Source organism: Anas acuta, chromosome 3, assembly GCF_963932015.1.
Source record: "Anas acuta chromosome 3, bAnaAcu1.1, whole genome shotgun sequence".
Taxonomy (NCBI): domain Eukaryota; kingdom Metazoa; phylum Chordata; class Aves; order Anseriformes; family Anatidae; genus Anas; species Anas acuta.
Genome location: NC_088981.1, coordinates 55682013 through 55704861, shown reverse-complemented (window position 1 = coordinate 55704861; position 22849 = coordinate 55682013). Strand labels below are relative to the sequence as shown.

The following is a 22849-nucleotide window of genomic DNA, read 5'->3' as shown; positions in this document are numbered from 1 at the left end:
ATCAAAATAGATGACTTCCAAATCCTGCAGAGTTTCTGTCATTCTAGCTACCTGTACGTAAACAAAAATTTCTGCTAAGCTTTGTTCATCCCAAAGGATGACAGCACTGTGTCATGCTGACTATGTTCTGCATGACATTACTGTGTGACATTTTTTGCAGCTGCAGTTTTCTGGGATTTGTCCTCTGACTACATCAGCCATTCCATACCAGGAGGACAGTGCTATGACTCTCGTATTGTTCAGCAGCAGTCAGATCAGTGGAGAAGAATCCAGCATAAGAAATTGGAAAATAGGAAATTAGTGCTTTTATTTCTTGATGGCAGTTTATTGAATTTATTTTTTAGTATGTAAAATATTTAAACATTACACATTCCTACTGTAGGTGGCCTACACCTGCTTGGCTGGCATTACAACGATCCCAACACCTTAGGATGGATGAGAACCTAACACTTCTGATGAGATGCAGAATAAGCTGCACGATGTTTTTGGAAGAAAAAATCATAAAGATTGATGAAAATGTCCCTCACATCACTTCAGTCAGTATTAGAAACCAAAAGTAGAACAGATTTAGTGTGGGTCATTGTGCTCCTGCCTCTGAAAGCACAGGGTTGGTCCCTCGTCTGTAACCACAAATGATTTGTTCGTTTGAGTTTTGAATGACTCAGCTGCTGTAAGCCCGTCACCTCCTCTGGGAGACATTCCACAATTTAATAGTTCTGGGTAAAGTTCTCCCTTTCTGTGGAGAAGGAGAGTGACGCTAGGAAAGATCATGAAATAAAAGTGTAGAAAGTGCCCACGTTCTGTCATTTGATAAATTGTAGCCACGACGGGAACTAGCTTGGGATCTGTTTGGGGGCAGAGACTCAGCCATCCCTTTGTGCCAGTCACTGGAAACCAGAACAGCACAGAAGGTGTGGGAGAGCATCTGCTTCTGCACTGCTGCAAGAAGTGACCAGGAGGGAATTACTGAGTGGTCACTTATCAAGACTGTGACTGTTCCTAATATCGGATGCTTCAGAGGAAGATTCAGCAGGCCATTTTGGAATGACCAGCCTGTAAGGAAAGCTTTCTTCCATAATCCACATCAAAAACTGGATGCTTGGTTCCTGCAGACTTGATAGTTTATACACCATGTACTCCTTGAACTTAAGCATAATTTTGCACATTCTTACTGCTCGTACAGTCTCCTGACTTCAGAAGCTTCCTAGAGTCGCATGATACTGCCCAGAGAAGAGGAGTGAGTTAAATGGAAACATGACATCCTTCCAAACTTGTATGCTTTTTTTTTTTAATATCATGAGCTCAGTGATATGCCACTGCAAGATAGGGTGGACCATTCCAGAGGTTAAAACACTTAGTTTTCAATCTCATGTAGCCATGTCCCCATCATGAAGGAGCAACTGCTTTCTGCAGCTTGGCTCCCACTGCAAAACCTTTCAGTTGCCATGGTCATCTACCGTGATATCCACCTACTGAGCTTGCTCGTACCAGGACTACATTTCACACAAGGTTCCCACAATTGTTTGAAGTAGTTGCTTTTCTTCATCAACAAAGAATCTGTAGCCAAAGAAATGTATGTGTATCCTCTCTGCATGATTTTCATCTTCTCAGACAGACTTACTGCTGGAAAAACAGCAAACAGGAAGACTCATTACTTTGATAGGTGAGATATACAACATCCACTGTATACCAAAAGTGAAAAACAGCTACAAAGTCAATGCTTTTTGACAGATATTTTAAAAAGAAGAATAGTGTGTGTTTTCAAATAGCTTTCTCTGTTTTCTACACCATCTGGTTGAAAATTTCCCCAAATCACCGCTTTTTTTAACATACATTTTAATTTGAATACAATGTGGGAATAGCTCCATTCCTTTTTGCCTTACCAGTTCTAACAAGTGGAAAAAAATGAGCTCTATCACCTGTAGCATATTCGTCTTTGAAAACACATGGTTGCATCTACATGGGCTGCCGCAGAACCAAAACACAGGGAGGTTCTAAGTTAATTTTATCTTCTCAGAAGTAATCAGCCCAGTTTTAGCTTAAACTTTTTCTCATCAATATATTTTTATCTAAACAACCCACTTTTTCATACCTGTTCAATAACAGGGTCTTAAATTGGATCTAGGTTTGCACTCCTAAGTAAATCTTAATGCATGCTCCCCTGTGCTCATCTAATAATGAGGTTGGCCAGGAATAATGACTACTGGAATTGCAATGTTAAAGGCATTCATTAACATTAGTAATCAGCAATCTTGTATGGAGGCTTTATGCCTCTGGTTGATCAGCTCTTTATTGTGCAGCGTTGAGTTAGCTTGCATTCAAGCAGGAGCGAGCCCGCTAAGAAAGGCCATCAGGTGAGGTTTCCATGGTAGCAATCATCCTCTTGCTGCTGCCATTTGTGGTGCAGGCAACGCAGGAGCAACCGGCGTGTCAGTGCTCGGTGGAGAGGAGGCTAACGCCACTCCATCAAAACGCAGTGAGCAGGGCAGATCCGGGTGGCTGATCAGGTGAGTCGGTGGCAGTCATCTCCTCAGTGGCACTCGGTACCTCCTGTCCTCAGAGCACCAGCTCCTGCGTTGTCACAGCCCCGGGGACAGATGTACAGCAGGTAGGTTGAACACACGAGCGGTGTCACCAGACAAATAACGGGCTACTGTTCTGGGCAGCGAAGGACAGAGTTCATAAAATGTACTCGAAGATTCTGAACTAACCAGACACAGCTGACATTTGTGAGCTCATCGGTGACTCATTGGTCAGATTGAGAAAATATTTCTTCTTTCCAGCATAAATGCGTTCTAGTAAATGTCACTTCTGCTTGGTTCATGAACTTGGGTACATAGGTGCCGTTTAGAACATCCCTCGAAAAGTCCTTCTGTAAAGGTCCTTGTACTGATGGACAGTTTCATCATGCCAGAGAAAAGTGAAAAAGGGACACTGGCTTTTTTCTTTTTTTTTTTCATCAGAGCTTGTTTTTCACAAAATGATCATAAAACAAAAGTAAATGAACCAAAAAATGCTGGGCAATAATAGACGCTTCCTCCTAAGCCAACCTGAGAGTAAAAGACACCCCATACCCTTCTACCAACAATCCCATCCTTTTCCTTGACCAAGTGCAACAAGGTATCCCCTGTTACCATGGATTACACAGTAACCCTTTATTTTTTCACAGTTACCTTTATCTTGTCAGCTCAATTCTGGTACAGAACAAAGTTTGGAAAGTAACTGTAAAGTATAGAGATCATTTTCCATATGTGAACTCCTTTGGAGAAAGTGTTTTTAGTCTGCATTTAGATCATGCAGATTAATTTACCAACACATGTAAATTCCTACATGAAGTGTGCAACTGCTGAAGGCTTGGCTGTAATAAAAGCTTTTCTAAGGAGGAGGGAAGCTATGACAACCATGAACATTTCCAGGGTGAGGGAGAATCATTAAACAAGGATGCTGTACTCCCTGTGTGACAGGCATTTATTACAGTGTTTTTGAGTAGACTTTTGTGTTTCTGCTCTTCAGGAGCCTGTGACTGTTGACGTAGTGATCAAAAGTCTTCCTTAAACAAACAGAAGTATCAGCAAGTGAAGCAAATAATATGGACATGGAAATCCCCATCAGTAATTGTGTCTGTGACTGCTTAGTCTTCTCTCTAGCTGTGCTTCGCTGTATGCTTCTCTCTCAAATTGCAGGATCAGAGAGGAAAGGATCTACATTCTTACAGAGAGCCCAGCAGCTCACAGGCCCCAGTCTAGTCTCTGCTGAGCCTTTTCCCAGTTAGCCTCTGTGATGTTTGCTAAGAGTTTTGGCAGCATTTCCCTTTCTTAGGTTCCAGCTACTGGAATGTATGGACTCCATCTGCTCCCTTCTGACTTCACCGTTTCAGATCTCAGTGCAACAGCTCTCCTTTCAGAGAGTGCAGGTGCCCATTGTAGGCACACACAGAGAAGCCACGTACCTGGAGGGGTTCTTTGGGCTGCATTGCAGTAGAGCTGACACACTGTCTCTTGGGTTAGTGTACTGATGATCTCCGCTGTGGCTGAATGCTAAAAATCTTTGTGACACCAGTGAGTCACCATCGTTCCTTTTCCTTTATTGAGTATAGTCGGCAGAACTTCACTGATGACAGGGTTTCTTCTTTTTTTTTTAATGTTTGTTCCACCTAGAGAAAAATCATTAGATCCAAATGATAACAGGTAGCTGAAAGGAAAAGAGGAGCAGCCTAAAACACAGGTGCTGAAAGGTTGTTGTTTTAAAGAGAAGCTCACCCATGTGTTTCTGGCAAACCCAGAAACCGAGCCACTTGCCAGGTGTGAAGAGGAAAAGCAGCAGACACACACAAATGTATACAAAATAAAACAAAGATGCTCCAGAAAGCCAAGAGTCAGGCTGTGTAGGAGAGCCTCAAGAACACGGAATGCCCCTTGGAAAAAGAACTTGCTTGGAACTGAGGGAGTGCTGCGCTTTCCATGCTACTCTATAAAACAGGAGGGTATATTCCTTGTAATTATAAAGGCAGCAAGGAAATGCCTGCCTTCATCAAAACCTGAAAACTGGTCAAGTGCTCATATTAAATTTAAAACAAAACTGTAACAATGCAGGAAATCGGTCTTTGTTTCATCATTTTTCATGTCTGTTCTCAAAGTATATCATCCGGGCACTCCAAGAAGCTGAATTTAGTTGCGACTCCCTGTCTTTTCAAATGATTTTTTTTTTAGGTTACAGTAGCTAAGCCAAACTATTTCTAAAAAACAGGGCTGTAAGAGTCAGTACTTGGTGTTTTTGTTCTTTTTCAGGGTGTGCTGGATTCACCATGTTACAGGAGTGTGGGTGTACCCGCTTCTTGAGCACCTCAGCCCAGGTGTCAAAATAATCTTTTTCGCAGCTGTTACTGTAATAATTAACATTTTCTACTTGATGGGAGAGATTCTGAACAACTACATCTGGGATACCCAAAAATGTGAGTATTGTTTTAGGAATATTAGCTTATGAAATGCTCTGTCAGGACTTGAAGATGCTCCCCTGAAAGTCAAAAAGATATTTAGTAGGCTAAAACAAAGGAAAATGACAGAAGTTCCATTGAAACTTCTTGCTTACTTGCTCTTAAAAGTAGTCAAATGAATGGAGTGGCTGCTGGAAAGCATGAAGAGCTATGAATGAGCTATGTATTTTTTTATAACTTCTAATACTAATTTAAGAGCTGTTGGCAATTACCTGAAAGGTTTACAACCCACTTGGTTCACAACCCACTTATTAGCTGATGAACCCATTAAATGCAGCTAGAATAAAGTATCATTTTGTAGGAATGCTGTTAATGTTAAACTTAGAGTTAGAAATAAAAAACTGTATTCTCAGATATAAGGTATGTATAAGTATTCTCAGATAAGGTGTTTTCTGCTTATAAATTTACTCAAGGAAAATTAATATTTTCACATTGATCAAATAATAGGAATGAAAGATCACATTATTGGAGGGTAAACATAACTCTGTATACTCTACATTCATCTACCATGCCTAGGCCAGCCAATGCTGAGTAAAGGAAAAGGGAAAATAAGACGAACACAAGATTAAAAGTAGATGTCTTTAGTCTACGAAAGATGGTTTTCACTTGTCAAAATGCGTGAAATAAGCAAACAACATTCATAATCTCCTCAGGAGCAAGTCACAAATGGAGTGAAATACTTGCTCAATGGGAATTCTGTCATTACATTAATTGGGCCCATAATGGATTGTGACCATATGAACAGCCTGCATCCCCGTTTGGGAAGCATAGTGTGCACTTGTTAATACAACGTAAATTCACATGGTTGCTTACTGCACACAACACTCTCTTTTAACAAGGCCTTTAGTGCTATGTAGAGCCTGATTCCAGGAGCTCAAATCAGTTTTACTTAACATTTGCTCACGTTAGCAAGCAGGTGCCAAGTGCTTTCCTTGGTTGTACCCTAGAACCAGCAATCATCGGTCGCAGTGTTCAAGTGTGGTTTTGAGGCCTCACTTGGATGTCACAGTCACATCTATTGTAATTGTGTTAATTCAGGAAAGAAGTATCTAAAAAAGCCAGCCACACGGAATACTTCCACTTGAGCTTTGTGAAGTCCTGTATGAAGCATAGTAATGTGGTGAAGAGTCACATATTCTCACCAAGTCCATGAATAAGTAAAAGGAAGAAAATCTCCCTCGCTATTCCACCGTACGCCTAACAAAATCTCTGCGTCTTGTGGCCCTCCACCCCAGAACAGCTCAGGTTAATTGGGTCATTCGTCCAGCAGGTTCACCACGGCCTTGTTATCCTCTCTGTTATTTCCTTGATTTGGTTAAAGAATACTGATCCACACTCCCTTGTGGCTCAAGCACTTGCAAAGCAGATAATGCCATGAGTCACCTGCTGTGTTGCTATGCTTGAGACACTTTGCATAAACCGAACCTGAGGTGTATGACAGCGGAAATTTAAAATAATGCCAATCTGTCTCCATGCAAGATTTGAGAAAATATCATTTGAAAACTGTACTTTTGAAAGGGGCTTTTGATTAGTAAGGTTTCAAACTAAAGCAGCCTGCCATGAGAGTTCTGGGGTGAGAGGGGGTTGTTGGAGTTCGGAGTTTTTTTTTCCTTTTCCTCTGGAGATGCATTAAATAAAACCTCACTACTGACAAAATGATTTGCAGTTAGTTTTTCCAAGTTAAACCACAAACATGGTAGGCAAGGAAAAATTTGCCCTTTCTACAAGCCAGTGTCTGTCCACAGTTTTGAGGGTATCTGCATTCCTGCCAAAGTATTTGATGCATCTGCAGTAGAGCAATTCAGAAGAAAGGAAAGAGGCTCTTTTTAAAAGGCAAATAAAACAGCTCATTTAAAACGATTGGAAAAGTTCCTTACAGCAAAAGGCAGAAGGCTCGAGATTGGCTCTGGAGCAGCCTTGTAAACCCACTGTAATCTTTTGGACCCAGCCTCTTGTTTTGGTTGTTAAACCTGTGACTATGGCTCTTCATCGGTTTGCCAGCGACACCCAGGGCCATTGTACTTGTGCTGCTGGCAGCGTGCAGACCCGTCTCTTTCCCTGTTGCTTCTTTCAACAAAGGCCACTCTGCAGTTGTGCTTTCTAACTGCACATGGCTCTTAGTGTTTCCCATCCTGGAATTGATTAGCTGTGTTTTGAAAGTGATTTTTGGTGTAACTGCCATCTACGCATAGATTGCATTAGCAGGTGATCTTACTTGTGACTGGATTTTCCTCTCAACGTTCTCAAAAATTACTTCTTTTTTGCCTTCAGTCCTCAGAGGTCTGTCTTTTCCAACATGCAGCAGGCCTAAAAATCTCCAAAAGAAATATTTTTATTTGAGATGTTTGGCAGAGAGGGCTTAGTCAGAAGAACAATACTTTTGTCAGATACCAATAGTAATTCATTGTCCAGGAACAGGCATATGAAATAGCTGAATGTTTTCATTGCCAGAAAAAACACAATCTGCTGCCTGGCCCAGACTTTGCTCAGCATAGACAAGAGAAAAGTCCTGCAGCCAGGATCAGTTCTTTAAGGAGCCCTACAGTCAGCTCAGCCCTCCTGGTATTGCTGAAACATGGCCACTGCAAGGCGAGAGGCACCCTATCAGCAGTAACTGGTTCTTCATTCTTGTGCTCTCGAAAAAGGGAGATGTGTATGAAGGTTGTTAAAAACCCAGCGTTGAAACGGGGGGGAGGGAGCTAAAGTTACTAAATTCTGAAGCAGAATTTTAAAAACTTGCATTCAGATAAATCTGGCTGCTTAGCTTCAGCTCTAATAACATCTACTCCAATTTGCTCTTAGGTAAGCAGAGGAGCCGAGGGAACTGAGTGTTCCCAGTCCCCTGCAGCAGTCAAAGGCTGAGCGTGCGGCAGGGGGCTCGGCTGATCTGAAAATGGTCCGGAGGGAGGGAGGGCTGCGCGGTTCATTACTGGACAACCACTGCCATCAGGTGTGCAGATGCTCTTTTCATTCGCAGCAGGTGAGGTGACACAGGCAAGGGCATGCGAGCAAGGAGGGGAGAAACAACAGCAATAAAGGGAAGAGAAAGATTAATGTGCGAGAAGAAACTTCTCTAAATAAACTCTTCATTTTTGTTCATTCTGAGATTTTTGAAAGCTGTTCTCCATATGTTTTCAGGTATTGAAGAAGAAAAAGAGAAGACAAAAATGGACTGAATAATAGATGCAACATGGAGGCTCGTTCGTGGCTCCATGGAAGATTCCTCATCCCCAACAGAGGTTGGCACGGAGAGGAGTCTTCTGGAAACCAGGCAGTTTAGTGGGCCCTCTGCTCAGTGCAAGGATATTTGGGGTTTTTTAATGAAGGCAAATGATTTTAGCTAAGAATAATAATTGTGTTTTAACCTCCATTCCTATTTATCCATGCTTGCATGTGATACACACAAATAAGATGTAAATTTATCTCCACAGCATTCTCAACATCCATTTCTTGCATCAAATAAGTCATTAAATCATGAAGTCATTAAATCTGTCCACTTCCACCCAGAAGAACAAGTCCATTCTTTGTATTGTTTGAGAAAAGCTTAACCAGATAGGTCTAATATGGGGAAACAAAACAATCCTATATATTCAAAGTACAGTGTAAAAATATATTACAGTTAATTGCATGAATGTAGCCGAAGAAGAATTCAATCTGACTGAAATATTAATGTAACATGTAACAGTTGCCTTAAATCAGTGATGTTAATAATTTTATCAATCCAGTAAAAATTTATTTGCAGTGCTAGACTATCTGAATATGATGCAACTTTTCTTAAATATGCCTAAATAAAGATCAAGTTACCCCATGTTTCTTCATGCTGATTCTTGAAATTCTAGATGGATTGATGGCATCTGAATGATTTATTTTCAGGTTTTCCAGTGTCAGCAGTAGATGATATTATTTCTACGTGAGGATTTTTCTTCTTATTTTCCCAATACAAGACCTGATTCTGCATTTTCAGGTTGGGAGTTCTCAATATATGGGCTGAGCCATTAGCATAGTACGAGAGAGAACATTTAAGCCTTGCTTCAGGAAGGCACATAAGCAAATGCCTGTTGTATCAGAAATATGCCTGTTTGTGCCTGGAATTCCATTGCAAAGCACTAGCAGTGGTCGAAACTTGACAGAATTCTGTTTAATTATCAGACAATCAAAAGGGAACTGTAGTAGGCAGAAAAAAATGTGTAGAATTAATTGCTGATTTTCAGCAAGAAATTACTTTATACAAAAGTAACTTGAAGATCCAAATGTACTAATGTTCACATGACACATATTCATTAGTATATTTAGGTGTATTTATTTTATCACATATAGAGCACTTTAGAGGTATATGTCAATGTGTGATTTTTATTACATGGATTCCTACAGTTTTAATGTAACTCAGATATGTTTCTGCTCTGGAACAGTTCTGGGGAAACTGATCTCATGCAAATGATGACACTGCTCCCCAGTACTTTTTTTAAATCCATTACTGTTTATGTACAGATAATCACAGAAATTGTGCGGTAGTTCAACATTGTGATTTCTGATTGTTTCATTCAAAAATAAGGCTTCTGTAATTGTATTGCCTTTGTAACTGTCTGGCCTCTCAATAATTTTAATGTGGTGGTCAGAGCTGCAGATTTCAAAGCTGGTCAGGTTACTAGAAAGTACATGGGAATATGTGGGCTGATAAAGGAGATGGAGTTCACAGGAGAAGGTCCCAGAGAAGGAGAGGGCAGGATACACAATCAGCAGCACTTCCAGCCCAAGGTACTTCAGTTTCATGAGTACTGATGTCTAGCTGCTCCAGATGAAATTACATTAAAGGACATGAGGTGGGTGTTGAATCTTGAAATTTAAAATATGGGTTCTATAAACTGCATCAAACAGAAAATCTGAGTGAATGCTCCTATAGTCGGACCTTCCCAGCCAAGTTATTATGACAAATGCAGTCCCTAATGAATGTTCTACAGGAAGGCACTGTCACGTCACTGCAGTCAGGCAAGTCTAAGGAGGAGCTAATGCATCCTGCATTTGCCTGCTCTTTGCCATTGCATGGTCAGGTCACCACTGTCAGAGGACGTGGTGCTCCCACAGCCCAGTAAGGGGGCTTCTGGCTACAATGCTCTGCTTGGAGCTGGTTTGGGTTCCATGGCTCAATGCCAGATAAAAATGAGTACCCTGCCTGTGCACTCAAACTGGCTTTGGAAGCAAATTAGCTATAGCCATGTGGCCTTGCAATAAGGTTATTAAGCTCTGCTGGACCTGAGCAGAGTTGGCACACATGCACAGTAATTCTGCAACATGGTTACTCTATCCACAGATAACTGGGCTTGATTGTAATAGATGGTTATTATTGGAGGTGGTTGGATGTCTGTTATTTGCAACAGGCTTTATAACAACTCGGGAAGAGAAGAAAACATGGATTCAGTCCTGTTTCGGTGAGGTATGAGTTGTTTAAAGTCACTGCTTCTGAAAGCTTTGGTAGCATGTGAAGGTACTGATGGACAATAAACATGCTAAAGAATATAGCCGTACTTTCTGACCACAGCAGTAATGGTAACACACACTGCATTGTGAAGAAATTATCAACTGTGGCTTAGGGTGGGAAGCTCAAAGCACAAACCCTTTACACTGGTCATTTGGAGAACTTGCGTAAGCCATGTTCTGCTGTTAAAACTAACAAGTTTTTGTGATTTTTTTTTATTTCACATGGATTGTTTCCGTCACTGATTTTAGGAGGATTCTGATGGAAAGGGGTTAGATACGAATAAGAAATTCCAAAATGCCACAGAGCTACACACACTCTGCTAGAGCACACTCTGAATGTCTCCTCTGCTGATTCTAATGCACCACTGAGTGGCTGAGACTGGCAGCTGACGTCAAGATTCCTCTTTTTCAATGCTTTGCACCCATTCAGGGTAAGTTTTTCTTCTATTACCACGTCATTTTACGTAATATTGGAAATGTAATAACAAAGAGAACAGAGACATCTGAGACTAAATTGACATAACTGAATCCACAGATAGGTATCCAAGCTGTTCAGAGGTGCCACATAGGGAAAATTAAAATTATCTTCCCTTTTGTCTGTGAATTTGTGAATATTCAGCACCTCAGAAAAATAGATTGCCAAGCTTAGACACCAGTTATGGGCTTAAGCCCCTGAGGTTGGCAATATTAGCCAAAGGCAATATATGTGACACAGAATGTGATAGGTTTCATTTGGTTTGAGAAAATTTATAGCATTTGGAGAAGGTCTGAACTCAATTTGTCTTCTCAGGTCTCAGAAAGTTCTCCACCTCCTATGAGCTTTGAATCATAGTATTTAAAGTCAAAAAAATTTTAGAGCATTAAATCCAACCTATGATGTATGAACAACGATATAAATAACTTAGGGGCCTGTGTACCCAGAGAGTGCTCTTCTAGACTGTGTTCATTCCCTTTAGAATTACACAATCCATCATGCTTAAGAAAGATGATGGATGAATGATGACTAAAGTAAAAGTCACTTGTAAACTTGCCAAATTTCAACCATCTTGGCTGAAATTGTCCCTGAAAGGTATTTCTCTTGGGGGAACTATTTTTTTGGTGGAAAACTTTTGTCAGAACAAGTCATCTATTTCCAAGTGAAAGTCTATGAAAAAGACTTTTTTTTTTCTATGTCTAGAAACTTTTCTCTACTTGTGCTGTGGAACTGGTTCTGTGGAAGAAGGATAGCAATAATGTTAGTAACACTTTATACTTTATGACAAAACTCTACTTGTCATTGTCCAGGTTGTAGGAAAAAACCTGCCTGCACTTCCCTGTAGTGCACAGGTAATTCTCCAAAGTGCTTATGCATATGCAGAGGTTGCTTTCCAAGACGCACACCAGAATGGGGACCTTGATCTTGGTTCCCATGTATCGTCAATACCTCCCCAAAGCTGATGCAAATAAAGCTGCCTAGAGCAAATATGAAGGAGACAAAGCTTTGAGGAAAACTTGAGCAATAGGTTGTGGATGAATAAGCTAAATGGAAAGACTCCTAGCCTTTCCCTTGAGAACCACAGTAAAATTAAATTATTAATATTTGTAAAGTATGTCATAGCTATAATGATAAACCACACAGAAAATTCTGTGAAGGAATCATTAGTTTTGTTGTCAGAGAAGAATATAGCATGCAGTAAATAAGGAAGGCTGCCACACCTTGAACCACAAGGAAAAAACAAAATATGGTTTCATCATTCAGTGAGCACCATCCATCATGTGTTATGAATGAGGCAGAGGAAAAAATATTGTGTGATCATCTAATTAAAGGCAGTATCATAATTCATACTCGCAAGGGGCCAAATTAAGGTTGAACAGACGGCCTTAATTTTGACATTACCTCACTCTTGAATGCCTGACTTTGCAATCTTAATAATACTCTCTTGACTTAGTATAAAACATAAAAAAGAGAGATTTATTTAAAGCTGGTTAGAATGACTAGCCACAGAGTTGCCATGAATTTGAGTTTCACTGTATGCCCTGTTTGGCTTTACAACGCTCGTTCTCACTTTCTCTGTGCATTTAGATACCCTGAAATGTATTTGCACAGCTCTCATACCACTCTGTTACAAAGAGATTGCCATAATTTGCTAACTTTTGCTGCAGCTTCAGAATGAAATTATTTTAGTCTGTAATTTGGCTTGTGTGTGATAAAGCCATATTTTGCTTTCTCTCTATAGCAACCGTTGCCTTATTTTAAAGGGATCTGACAAACATTTTCCCCAATATTAAGTTGTTTCTTTGCTTCTCTGCCCACCAGTAGTATTTGCTAAATTGCTACCAGTGCACGTCAAGTCTACTTGGACACGGTGTGTAGACTGAAAAATGGCTAACCCTTCCACAGGCTCCCCAAAGGCTCTTTGTATTGCTAGTAATGATATGATACACAAATGATATACAAAATGGCAGCTTGTAATGATAAGGCATATGTTCTTATTTAATTGTTCATTTTGAATTTGCTATTCAAAGGCTATTTCAAACCCTGACAACAATTTCTTCTTCACCTTTTACTTTCTATAAAGGTTGAGCAGTCTGCAGGGCTCTGATACAAGCTTGGGTAGCCTTTGAGGACTCTGATACCATCAGACTGAGCACTGAAAGAAGGATTTATAATCTAAAACTTGAGATAAAATATAGTTCTGAAAAGACCGTCAACCTGAGGCTAACATCACTGAGGTAGGTTTGGTGTTCCTGCCCTGGGAATAAAGGAGCAAGCAGTGAGAGACGTGTAAGTGTGGTCGCTTCTGAATGCACCTTGGAGGAGATATGCTACCAATCCTGTCTTTAATGCTCCTGTTTTTAATGTGAGCAGGGGCAAACGATGGTGACAGATATTTTCCATCAGCAACAACAAAAGAAAGCTCCTAACCAAATCCTGATGCATACTAGTAGAACAGGTCGTATCCACTAGGGTATCCCAGCTGCTCTGCGCTGCTCCTGTGGTTCGAAGCTTCACATGCCCCTTTAGCCAACCACTTAAATGAGGGTCACAGGTGCTGCAGTAAAAGCCGGGAGTTTTATAATATACTTGGGGCATTATATTTGGCCCAAGGTGTTCATATATGTTGTAAAAGTGCAAATGTGCCTGATTCTTCAATGTGCCTGATTGCAGTATTAAACCTGGGGTTTGTGCTTTGAGTATTTCAGAAGTCCCAAGAAATAAAAGCATTTGCAGGTTTGGTTAATTTCTGCAGGGGCAATGATCTCTCTTTTTTGAAGCAAGAGGAGCAAAGGGGAATGAAATTAGTCTGGAAAGTAAACAGATTTAGCTGTCAACATCTGTTTAGAAACATTCTTAAGCACACGCTGAATTCAAAAGCATACACACAGGTGCTTTTCAGTGCAGAGGCTTTGCTGAATGAGGGTGCAAGCAGACTTGCAGGTGGGATGCTTTCTGCAGTGCTCCTAATGATGTAGTGAAGTGAAAGAGCTTTTTGTGCTTAGAGCCTTTTGAGTACAGTGACCTCCTCTTACTTGTATTATTAAAAAACTCTAAAAACAGAACCGTCCAATTTACAGACCATAAACAGCAAATATATTTAATGTATATTCTCCAATATAAGCAATTTTATTTTTATCTAAAATGCACTCTGCTTTGTTCAAATAACAGATGGAAATCAATGGATTTTAATGTAACCCAGAAGAGCAAGATGTAGTCTTACTCCCTTAAATGCCCTTTTCTTGTTCAGACCACGGCTGTAAAAGGATTTGAACCTCAACACAGTAAATGCCAATACGGAAATTTGAAAGGTAGGCTACAGACTTCTTGGCCCACCGGAGGAGCTATTTGCTGTTCCTTAGAGCTGTGTAAAGAGAGAGAGAGAAGTAAAACAGAATCTGTTTCATATAATCTGTATTGTAGCTAATCATGTTGCCCAAGTTTGGCATTTCATATATAGCTTAAGTATTAAAAAGTAAACATCTACCATTAGAGTGGAGAAGCTTCTAAGTAGATTGCTACAGTACAGTCAGAACTAGGACTCAATATCTCTGCTTTTTTAATACACAAATGGTCCCCACAGTACGTATATTGTGTTTGTAAAAGTTCAGCACACATGCATGCATCTATATATACACACATGGCAGCACAGACACACATGATCTTCTGCAGAAACAAGTAATGACAGTCAGATGTTAAATGACAGCTACTTGCTTACCATGGAAGGAAATCAGGAGCTATGAAAGGTAACATTCTCGACATGGACAGTAATTCCATCCAATCTCCAACCCTGCAGCTCCTGGTGCTTCCACTTTTCCCCTCGGTGTAAGGCTGCTGAGCTGCAGGACATGCTGCCCGTGGCAGCAGGGACAACCTGCAGCTGCAGCACTCTGCACTCCGCTGTGGGCAGTTACAGGGAGATAACATTTACAGACTGTGCAACTCCCTGCAGTTTGCATTGCTTAAGAAATTTTTGCTTCTGCATTTCTGGTTGTTTAATTTGATTTTGCAGGCAGAGCAGTGCCTGGCTAGCCTTGTACATGTAATTGTCCTAGCTTATTTGCTATGTAAAATAAAATAATTTGTTCTTATTTAATAATGCTTCCCAATTTGGCTTCCAAGTTTGCACCTGACAGATGTAATGGGATAAAAGAAGGGAAGGTCACCCCTCATCTGCTACTGGTACTAAGCTGCAAACCATTTTCTCTAGGGGTGGCTTTACAGAATAGGATTATTATTAGTCACAGAGCAGAAGGTGGCAATTAAGTGCAAAATACTTAGGCAGCAAAAATTATGATAATGGGGGACATCAACTACCTGTCTGTAGTACGACCAAGAGTCACCATGGGACAAGTTATAAAGAAGGAATTTCTTGAATGATAATTTCTCGAGCAATCATCTGTGCAGTACACAGAGGAAGAGTGTTCTCAAACCTGAGAACCGCAGAGACTCCTTCAAGATGTAATCCCAGGTGAACCATTGAGCAATACTGACCACAGCATAACGACATTCACCCTCCCCAGGGTAGAAGGGTACCTAAGCTTTGTACAGTGACCCTAAATATCAGAGGGGAGTGGTGGGAAGGACAGGAATGAAAGAAAAAAAAAGTCATTAAAAACAGATGTAAATTTTAAATTAGATTTACATTGTACACAGATTATACTAGCAAAACGTGAGCTTTATAGCTCAAGAGCACCAGGTGTGCACGGGGCAACTCCCGAGCCTGTGTTAAGGGAAATCCCGTATGTGCAGACCAACAGGGCTTGTATCCCACAGGATGGGCACACTCAGAATATTTTTCCCCAAAGGTCTCAGGCTTGGCCATACCCTCGCACCCATCTGAGGGTGACTTGTCTCCAGCAAAGCAACTCTCTCGGCACAGACAGTGGCACCTTCTCCCACGCAACAGGGACATCTTGCAGCGAACACTCATGAGGCAGCTCTGGGGAAGCTGTGTGAGAGACAACAAATGAAGATAAGCAACCTGGTTAGAAAAAAAATCACCTAAGTGTAGCCAACAGCTGTGTGTCTCTCCAGAGAGATGCACTCAGTCAAATTGGGTTTCAGTCTGTCTCTACTGAGGCCATGGATTTATGCAGAATTTTGAAAATGGAAGGAGCTGCTGAGGCCAACCCTCAAGCAGGAGTATTGTGGTACTTTTAATGGCAGAACCACTGCTGGGATAGGCATGTCGGTGTGGTGGCATGACTGTAGAAACATAAGCTCATCTAAGTTAAAGAAGATTTTCAAGATCACCAAGTCCAACCACCAACGTGACCTACATACTATATTCCAGCTATTTCTAGTGTTATGGGGTGTTTGGAGGGAGCCACAAAACTGAACTGGAGCTAAGCTTCGAAAGTGGTCCACTGGATGGCCTGCAATACAATTAAACCAGGAACACCTGTAAAGTCTGTCTGCTGACGTTAAGGTGACAAAGGTGGGTTTACTGCACAAAATGCAGCATCCTGTTTGTGCCGGACCCCATCTTAGCCCTGTGCGATGTGCAGAAGGACTCTTCCTTCAGCAGGAAGTCCACAGAGCCCAAGCCATCCCAGGGGTTAGGTGGACGTTGGCTGGAAACACCGTTTCCAGCAAATACTCTGCTGTGCTTGTGAACGCAGCTCCTGTAGGGTGACATACATATTGGCAAGTACCATAGGTATGGTTGGCATGTGTGACTGGAGATTTCAGACTAACTCAAAACAAAACAAAAAATAGAAAAGAAAAGAAAAAAAAAAAGAACCAGAACAAGAAAAAAGATGTAAGGCTTTGTCTAATAGCACATTAATTATGCAGGTACTGGAAAATTTCTAATTCCTTTCAGCACTTTTACTCGGAATTTAGATTCAGCTGGATATACTTAATTTTTTAAAAGCCTCTACATTTTGCAGTTTACACATTTGCATAGCGTAGGACTACTGTCAGGAACATATATCTGCAGATCTGGGGCATGAGCTGTTCTCATCATTTCAGTGGGATGGAGAGAAAACAGTTCAAAGGAGGAGGATGGGGGAAGGGAAGCATTTCCATATATTTTTTTAGGAATCATAAAGAAACACAGGCAAGAATGTCAATCATGAGACATATTTCTCTCTTTAATATTATCAGGAATACAAAAGTTCATAGAGCACATGTGTGAGAGGATGCTGCGCTGCCTTGACTACATGATCTGCATGATACATGTCAGAAGATGGGAATGTTGCTATGGCAATTGTTCCCGTTCCTGAATACTAAGTTGACGACTAAGCCAGTCCACAATCAGGCAGGCTCATTTATGAACTTATCTGCTTGGAGACATTAAGTGATATTTTCAGTTTCTCTTGGAGAGATGCATAATTTTCTGCCCTGGCATCTTAAAGCCCCAAGCTCCTCAGCTCCCCCCTCTCACCTCCACCCAGGGTTTCTGTGATTTGGAAGCCACTGAAGACAGAGATTTAACCGAATTGTAGTGATGAGGACTGTTGGGGTTTTTCCTCAGCTTATACAGAGTCCTTCAATTTCCAGGTCGATATGAAAGCAACAGAAAAATGCATCTTTCTGCTATATGCTACATTTCCGAAAAGTCATCTTGTTATTTTTTTAAATTCTGTATAAGGTAATCCATAAATCTTTACTTTCAATCTGGAGAGGACTAGCATCTTTTCACTGCCCCCTGGAAGAACAGTAAGGGAGGGATTGGTAGCCTATTACTTCCCCATTTTAACGTTTTAACTGTGCCACCCTGAGGGCCCATCTCATCCTTCCCTGTACTACTGAGCCTTTCCCACTGTGCTGTGTGGGTAGTGTGACAGGAAAGTAATATCTTTACCATTGACTCTCCAAATTCCACCACTGGTTTCCATTAAAACCAGTATTTTCTTCTACTTTCTGCCCTAAAAATCTGTATAGCACTTCTTCCATGTGTAATCAAATCAACTGGCATCATCTTTGCAGAGGTGGCAAACTTCAGCAGATACAGTGATTCCTGTATTACTGTGATTCCCGTTGTCCAAGTTGTATCATATTTTCTAGTAGCAGGCTGATCTCCGTTATTTTCCTTTTACTTAACTTTCACTTTGTGGACTGGAATTTTCCCTGCTAGGAAAAATCTACATGTTTAGTTCAGGCTGAGTATCGAGGGGAAATTTTCTGCTAAGATGGCTGAGGTACTCTGGAATGAAGATAAAGAAATAAATGGGCTGTATTGCCCATATCAGAAAAAGTTATTTGAATTATATGATCATACAATTTTTTTAAAAAAATTGAGACTTTTTTTTTTTTTTTTTTGGTCAGGATATATATTGCTTTAGGGAACAGTGCAGGGAAGGAGGCTGTAAAGGGCTTATCTGATGTGTATTAAATGTTCCTAGCAGGACAAGCTAGGAAGAGAAAGAGGAGGAATCCAAAAGCTGTTCTGCAGAATTGGATCCTCTGCTTACATGTGTGATGTTGGAAAAATTACTTAATTTTACCCATTCACAGTTGGCCAGTAACTTTATTTACAGTTTGAAATGTTTATTTAGCACCTCCCATTGGCTCTAAAAGTACTAAAATAAATGAGTTCTGAATGAGCAAATGAGCAAGACAAATGGTATTAATGAGAATTATGGCAGCCTATACGTCAAATCACTCAAATACCCACCTCAAAAAATGAATGTACCATAAGAGAATATGGATTTATTTTATGCTTCAGGATCAAGATATTAAATAATAAAGCCAACAGAAAATATAACATGACCAAAACAGAAATGAAAGAAAATTTTTCTGTCAAGTTTAACATGTGCACAAATTCCAGTACAACCAACCTAAGTGTCTCAGACAACTCACAGGTTTGTGTAGACCCATAGGGATCCACAAACATAGGACATCTTTGGGAACTGCAGGAGCAGGTGCTCTCCATAGAAGTCTGACTTCCTGATGTAACATTCATTCATTCTCTGTAGGAACATGGAATGAGTGGAAGAATTTCAAATTTAAGGCTTAACTCTGAATGCTTGTTCAGACTGTCCAGCTGGTCTGAGGTTTTTGATACCCATCTGACTCCGAGGCAGAGAGCCTAGCTTCAAATGCAAAGACCAGCAAAGAGATGTCAAAAGCTTTCACTGGTCAGGGCACGAAGGAGTAAATAGCATTTACTTGTTTAGCAGGATTAACCAAGTAAGGACACTTAGCACTTTACCACTATGCAGACCTAGATTTTTTTAAACTATGCATTTATTTCTTTTCCATATGAACTTGTTTTGTTTCCTGAGGTTTAAAGGATGAATTTGAGAAGCCACCATTGCTGCAGGTACTTTCCACATTTCTGAGCAAGGAGATGAGGGAAAACAGCAGATGAAGTTAATTTTTCTACAGTCTTCTGCACCAGATAGGAAAGATGATGAACTGCAGCTGAAAATTAGATGCAATTTTAGTATACAGAGCAGCGCACCCTGCTCAATGGGGACCAGGATACACCACTTTCTAATAAGCACCACAGCCATGCTCTAGGCATGTTGCCCAGAGCAGGTGTGAAAGTTGCATCCAGAAGGGCTGAAAAGCTTAGATGTCTCTTTACAAATAAGCTCTGCCAACAGCTGTGATTGGGAAGCATTAGCTAGGATGTGACCATGGCAGCTTCCTTGGCTACCCTGTTTGCAAGCTACTTGCCTCTCTGGTGATCCCAGCACTATCCCTTTGCTTTTCCCAGCAGAGCTGAGAACCACTTGCCTGTTCTGAGAAGAGCTCCTCAGCATTCATCGCCATGAAAAACCACAAGAGCTGGAGTAAAACAAGATTTATTCAGAAAGAGGGTGTGAATCCAATTAGAGCAAAACAAACAGTCTATATGACACATTTCTTTCTCACCTCTGCAGAAGCTAATCTAGCTAATCCCTCTGTGTTGTAACAGGAAAATAATCAATACCTTACAAATCCACATCGAGTATCCGAGGACGCAGGCAGCAAATAGCAGCTGTCTGGGCCTCCAGCCCATTCAGCACTGTATTTGTGAGCACACAACTGCCTCTGGTTTGCCCTCCAACTTTCTGCTGCGGTGTCTACACGCAGGCACTGACTTCAGGCCACATCTCATTTTCTTATTCCCAAATAAGCATTCCGCTTTGCTTTGCCATCGTGATGTGAGTTTCCTAAATAAGAAGATGTTCTGGGAAAGAGATCTTCCTCCGTGCTCTTGAGAAAAGATAGTCATTTCTTTCGGAAAGCTTGGCATTCACACAGGCTGCACTGACATCCTGTGGCTCAATTTCCCAGCCTGAAGTGAAGGCGAGTGTGCAGGGACAGTTTCGCCCCCGTTTCCTATCCCCTCTCAACACCAACCCATGTGAACACGTCCCTGCCCTGGGCTAGGCTGGCAGTGATCCGGGACCCAGCTTCATCACGTCCAACCTTGTGCTAATGCTGACAGCTGGGGGAGTGAGCTGCTGTCCACCCACCTTTTTGGTGTCCCCTGAATCACATCCTGCTAAGGCAGGGCTGGGTGAGGGCGAGCTGCAGTGACCATCGTTTGATGGGGTGTTCCTGGAAGGGTGAGGGTGTTTTTAAGGAAAAACTCATGTAAACCCCTCATACCACACCTCCGCCCACAGGGACCCCAGACAGGGCCTGTGGCTGGGGCTAAGCAATCCCAAAGGATGCCCCAGCCCCTGGTCAGATGCTGTGTGAAACAGCACCCAGTCCCAGCAGACAGCAAGCCTAATTTTACCCTCCCACTGGGAGCAGCATTAATCTGTAACTTTTTAGGCATCACTCGATCAGCTGAATAACAGCTATTAGCTTTGGACTCTAGGCATTTTTATGAGATACTGGTTCCAGGGCTTGTGGTTTGGCATGGAAAGCATATTATTCACACACAAAACAACGGCATTAAAATAACATTAGGAATCTGGCTTAAACTGACAAAACCTAGGAAACTCAGAATTAAGGCTGAAAGTATGTCCTTAACTCACCCACAGCACGCCTGCTAGGGCAGCTTATATCGCACGTGAAATCCCCTGGCGCTGGCCCCCCGTGGACCTGTGCTCAAGACAAGATTTTGGGGGAGGAAAACAGGGCTGCACCTCGCCAGGGACCAGCCAAGGCCAGCGCCACCATCACACCCTGGGCCAGCCAGGGCACTGCTCCACCTCACCGGGTGGAGACGCTCGCCATGCAGCGCCGCCCTGAGAGGCGGCAGCCATTACGTGGCGGGTCAGGCCGAGGCTGCTTGCCTCCCCTCCGGGCTTCGTGCCTGGCCCTCCCAAGCAGCAGGGGTGAAAGGAGACAGACGTGTGGGCTTGAGCGGTGTCTAGCCATGCTGGGGACAACCCAAGTGAGGGGAAAATGGGGAAAGCTAGATGCGGTGAGCGCTGCCTGGAGAACAGCCCTTTGCAAAGCGTGTGGGCAAAATACTTGCCTTTGTAGGTGCTACTGAATGTATAGGGAGGCCAGCAATATAGGTTGTGAGCTTTCAATAGACATACAAAATTATACATGAAGTGCTCAAATTCAGGATTTCTGTGTGTGTTTCCTACACTGCCACCAGCACCACTGCAGTCAGAAGAGAGCTGCTGAGAAAGCAGTGTGGGCTGAGGAGAAGTTAGTCCAGCATGTGGCCAGGGGTGAGGCATGAGCCAGGCATGCCAGCCCACGTGGCAACTTGCCCCGATCTGCAGTTGATTTGCTCTGATTGATCGAAGTAGCACAGCCAGGATGAAACGTACCCGGGGCAGGGACTGCCAGGTGATGCCAGGACAGTCGAGGCTGCAGAGGCGGGTTGGAGTAACACTAGAGCAGAGAGGAGGACATGGGCCTTTCTGAAACCTGCCAGGGGAAAATCCTTGGCCCAGAAAACACCTTCTCATGTTCCCTTTGTGGATCGTGTTACCATGGGGGATCGCGGCCAAGTCGGGGCACAGGGACACAGGTTGCTGCCATGGAAGCTGAGGGGAGGAGGGGAACTTGACACTACCAAGCGCTGGCTGTGCTGAAGGGCTCCCTGCCACAGGCCTGCAGTCAGAGGACACCACCATGAGGACCTCAGGAAATTTATGTCATGGCACCCAGTGGCTGAAAAAAGGAGAGAGGGTCCCCCAAAGAGCCAAAAAACAGCAATTCTGGTGTCAAGCCTTGTAGAAACGCGTGCTATGAGCCTGTTGTCCTCCCCAGACTTTGCAGTTGGCCACAGGACACAAACATCAAAACCCTCAACTGGCCACTGGCTGTCTAGAAGGTATATCTGAGCTCGAGGTGATCTTAGTTGCAGCAATAAATAAATGAAAGCAGCAGCCATGGCAGTATCAGAGGTCACATACTCCCAGAAGAGCTCCCCACAGGTGCCTAGACCCTATCTATGGGAATGATGTCCACTCCAAGCCCTGGTGACAGGACCAGCTCTACTCATTTTAAAGCTTTTTTTTTCTTTTTTCCTATGCCAAGTATTGCCTCCAGACTGCAGCTAAATCAGCTCCTCTAAAAGCACATTTGAAATAAGTTTCACTTCTTCACTTTTCTGCTGCTCTGCCTATTCCTTTTATTTATGAGCTCTGCCATTTTGTAGGAAACAACCCAAGACATTTGTGCATGAGGCATCTTTAAAGCCGAAATCACATTAAAAAAAAAAAGTATCAGCCAAAAAAAAGTTTTTCAGATTGCAAGGTTGTCACACTGCTTAGTAAAGAGGGGTGCACCTTAACCATATTGGGTGTGATTTTTTCCTCTCAGTGAGGTGAGAAAGACATTTGCTATTCACATCTTGGAAGCAAAACAAATAGAATAATTATTTCTTTTCCAAGCAAAGGCAAATGCAGTTGAACTTAGAGCTCTGTGCTTTTTACTTTTATGCCATAAGCCAACACATTCCCTTGCAAACTGACATTTGCAACACACCACAAACACGGTGCTATACCTGGCACCAAATTTGTGTTTGGGGTCAAAATTAACATTCA

At 42.0% G+C, this 22849-nt stretch overlaps 2 protein-coding genes and 1 long non-coding RNA gene across 5 annotated transcripts in view; 2 read left to right on the top strand and 1 right to left on the bottom strand.

Moving 5' to 3' along the window:
* Positions 1–8801, top strand: part of AIG1 (androgen induced 1) — a 121881-nt gene extending 113080 nt beyond the window's left edge. For both annotated transcript variants that reach the window (XR_011094986.1, XM_068677225.1), the window contains 2 exons: positions 4788–4951; positions 8132–8801. Coding sequence is in view for 1 of the 2 variants with exons in the window: in XM_068677225.1 (XP_068533326.1) it covers positions 4788–4951; positions 8132–8169 (202 nt within the window). In the remaining variant the exon portion in view is untranslated. The remainder of the gene's footprint in view (positions 1–4787; positions 4952–8131) is intronic.
* Positions 1–22849, top strand: part of LTV1 (LTV1 ribosome biogenesis factor) — a 350847-nt gene that overhangs the window by 121790 nt on the left and 206208 nt on the right. The window lies entirely within an intron of this gene.
* On the bottom strand, positions 283–22288 carry LOC137854157 (uncharacterized). 2 transcript variants are annotated; one of them, XR_011094987.1, is made up of 5 exons: positions 20873–22288; positions 15771–15894; positions 14662–14843; positions 3950–4153; positions 283–1623 (listed from the first exon to the last, which is right to left on the bottom strand). It is a non-coding gene; the product is annotated as an uncharacterized lncRNA (long non-coding RNA). The 2 variants fall into 2 exon arrangements; XR_011094988.1 differs by lacking the exons at positions 283–1623; positions 3950–4153 and adding an exon at positions 13863–14307 and having other exon boundaries at positions 14662–15894.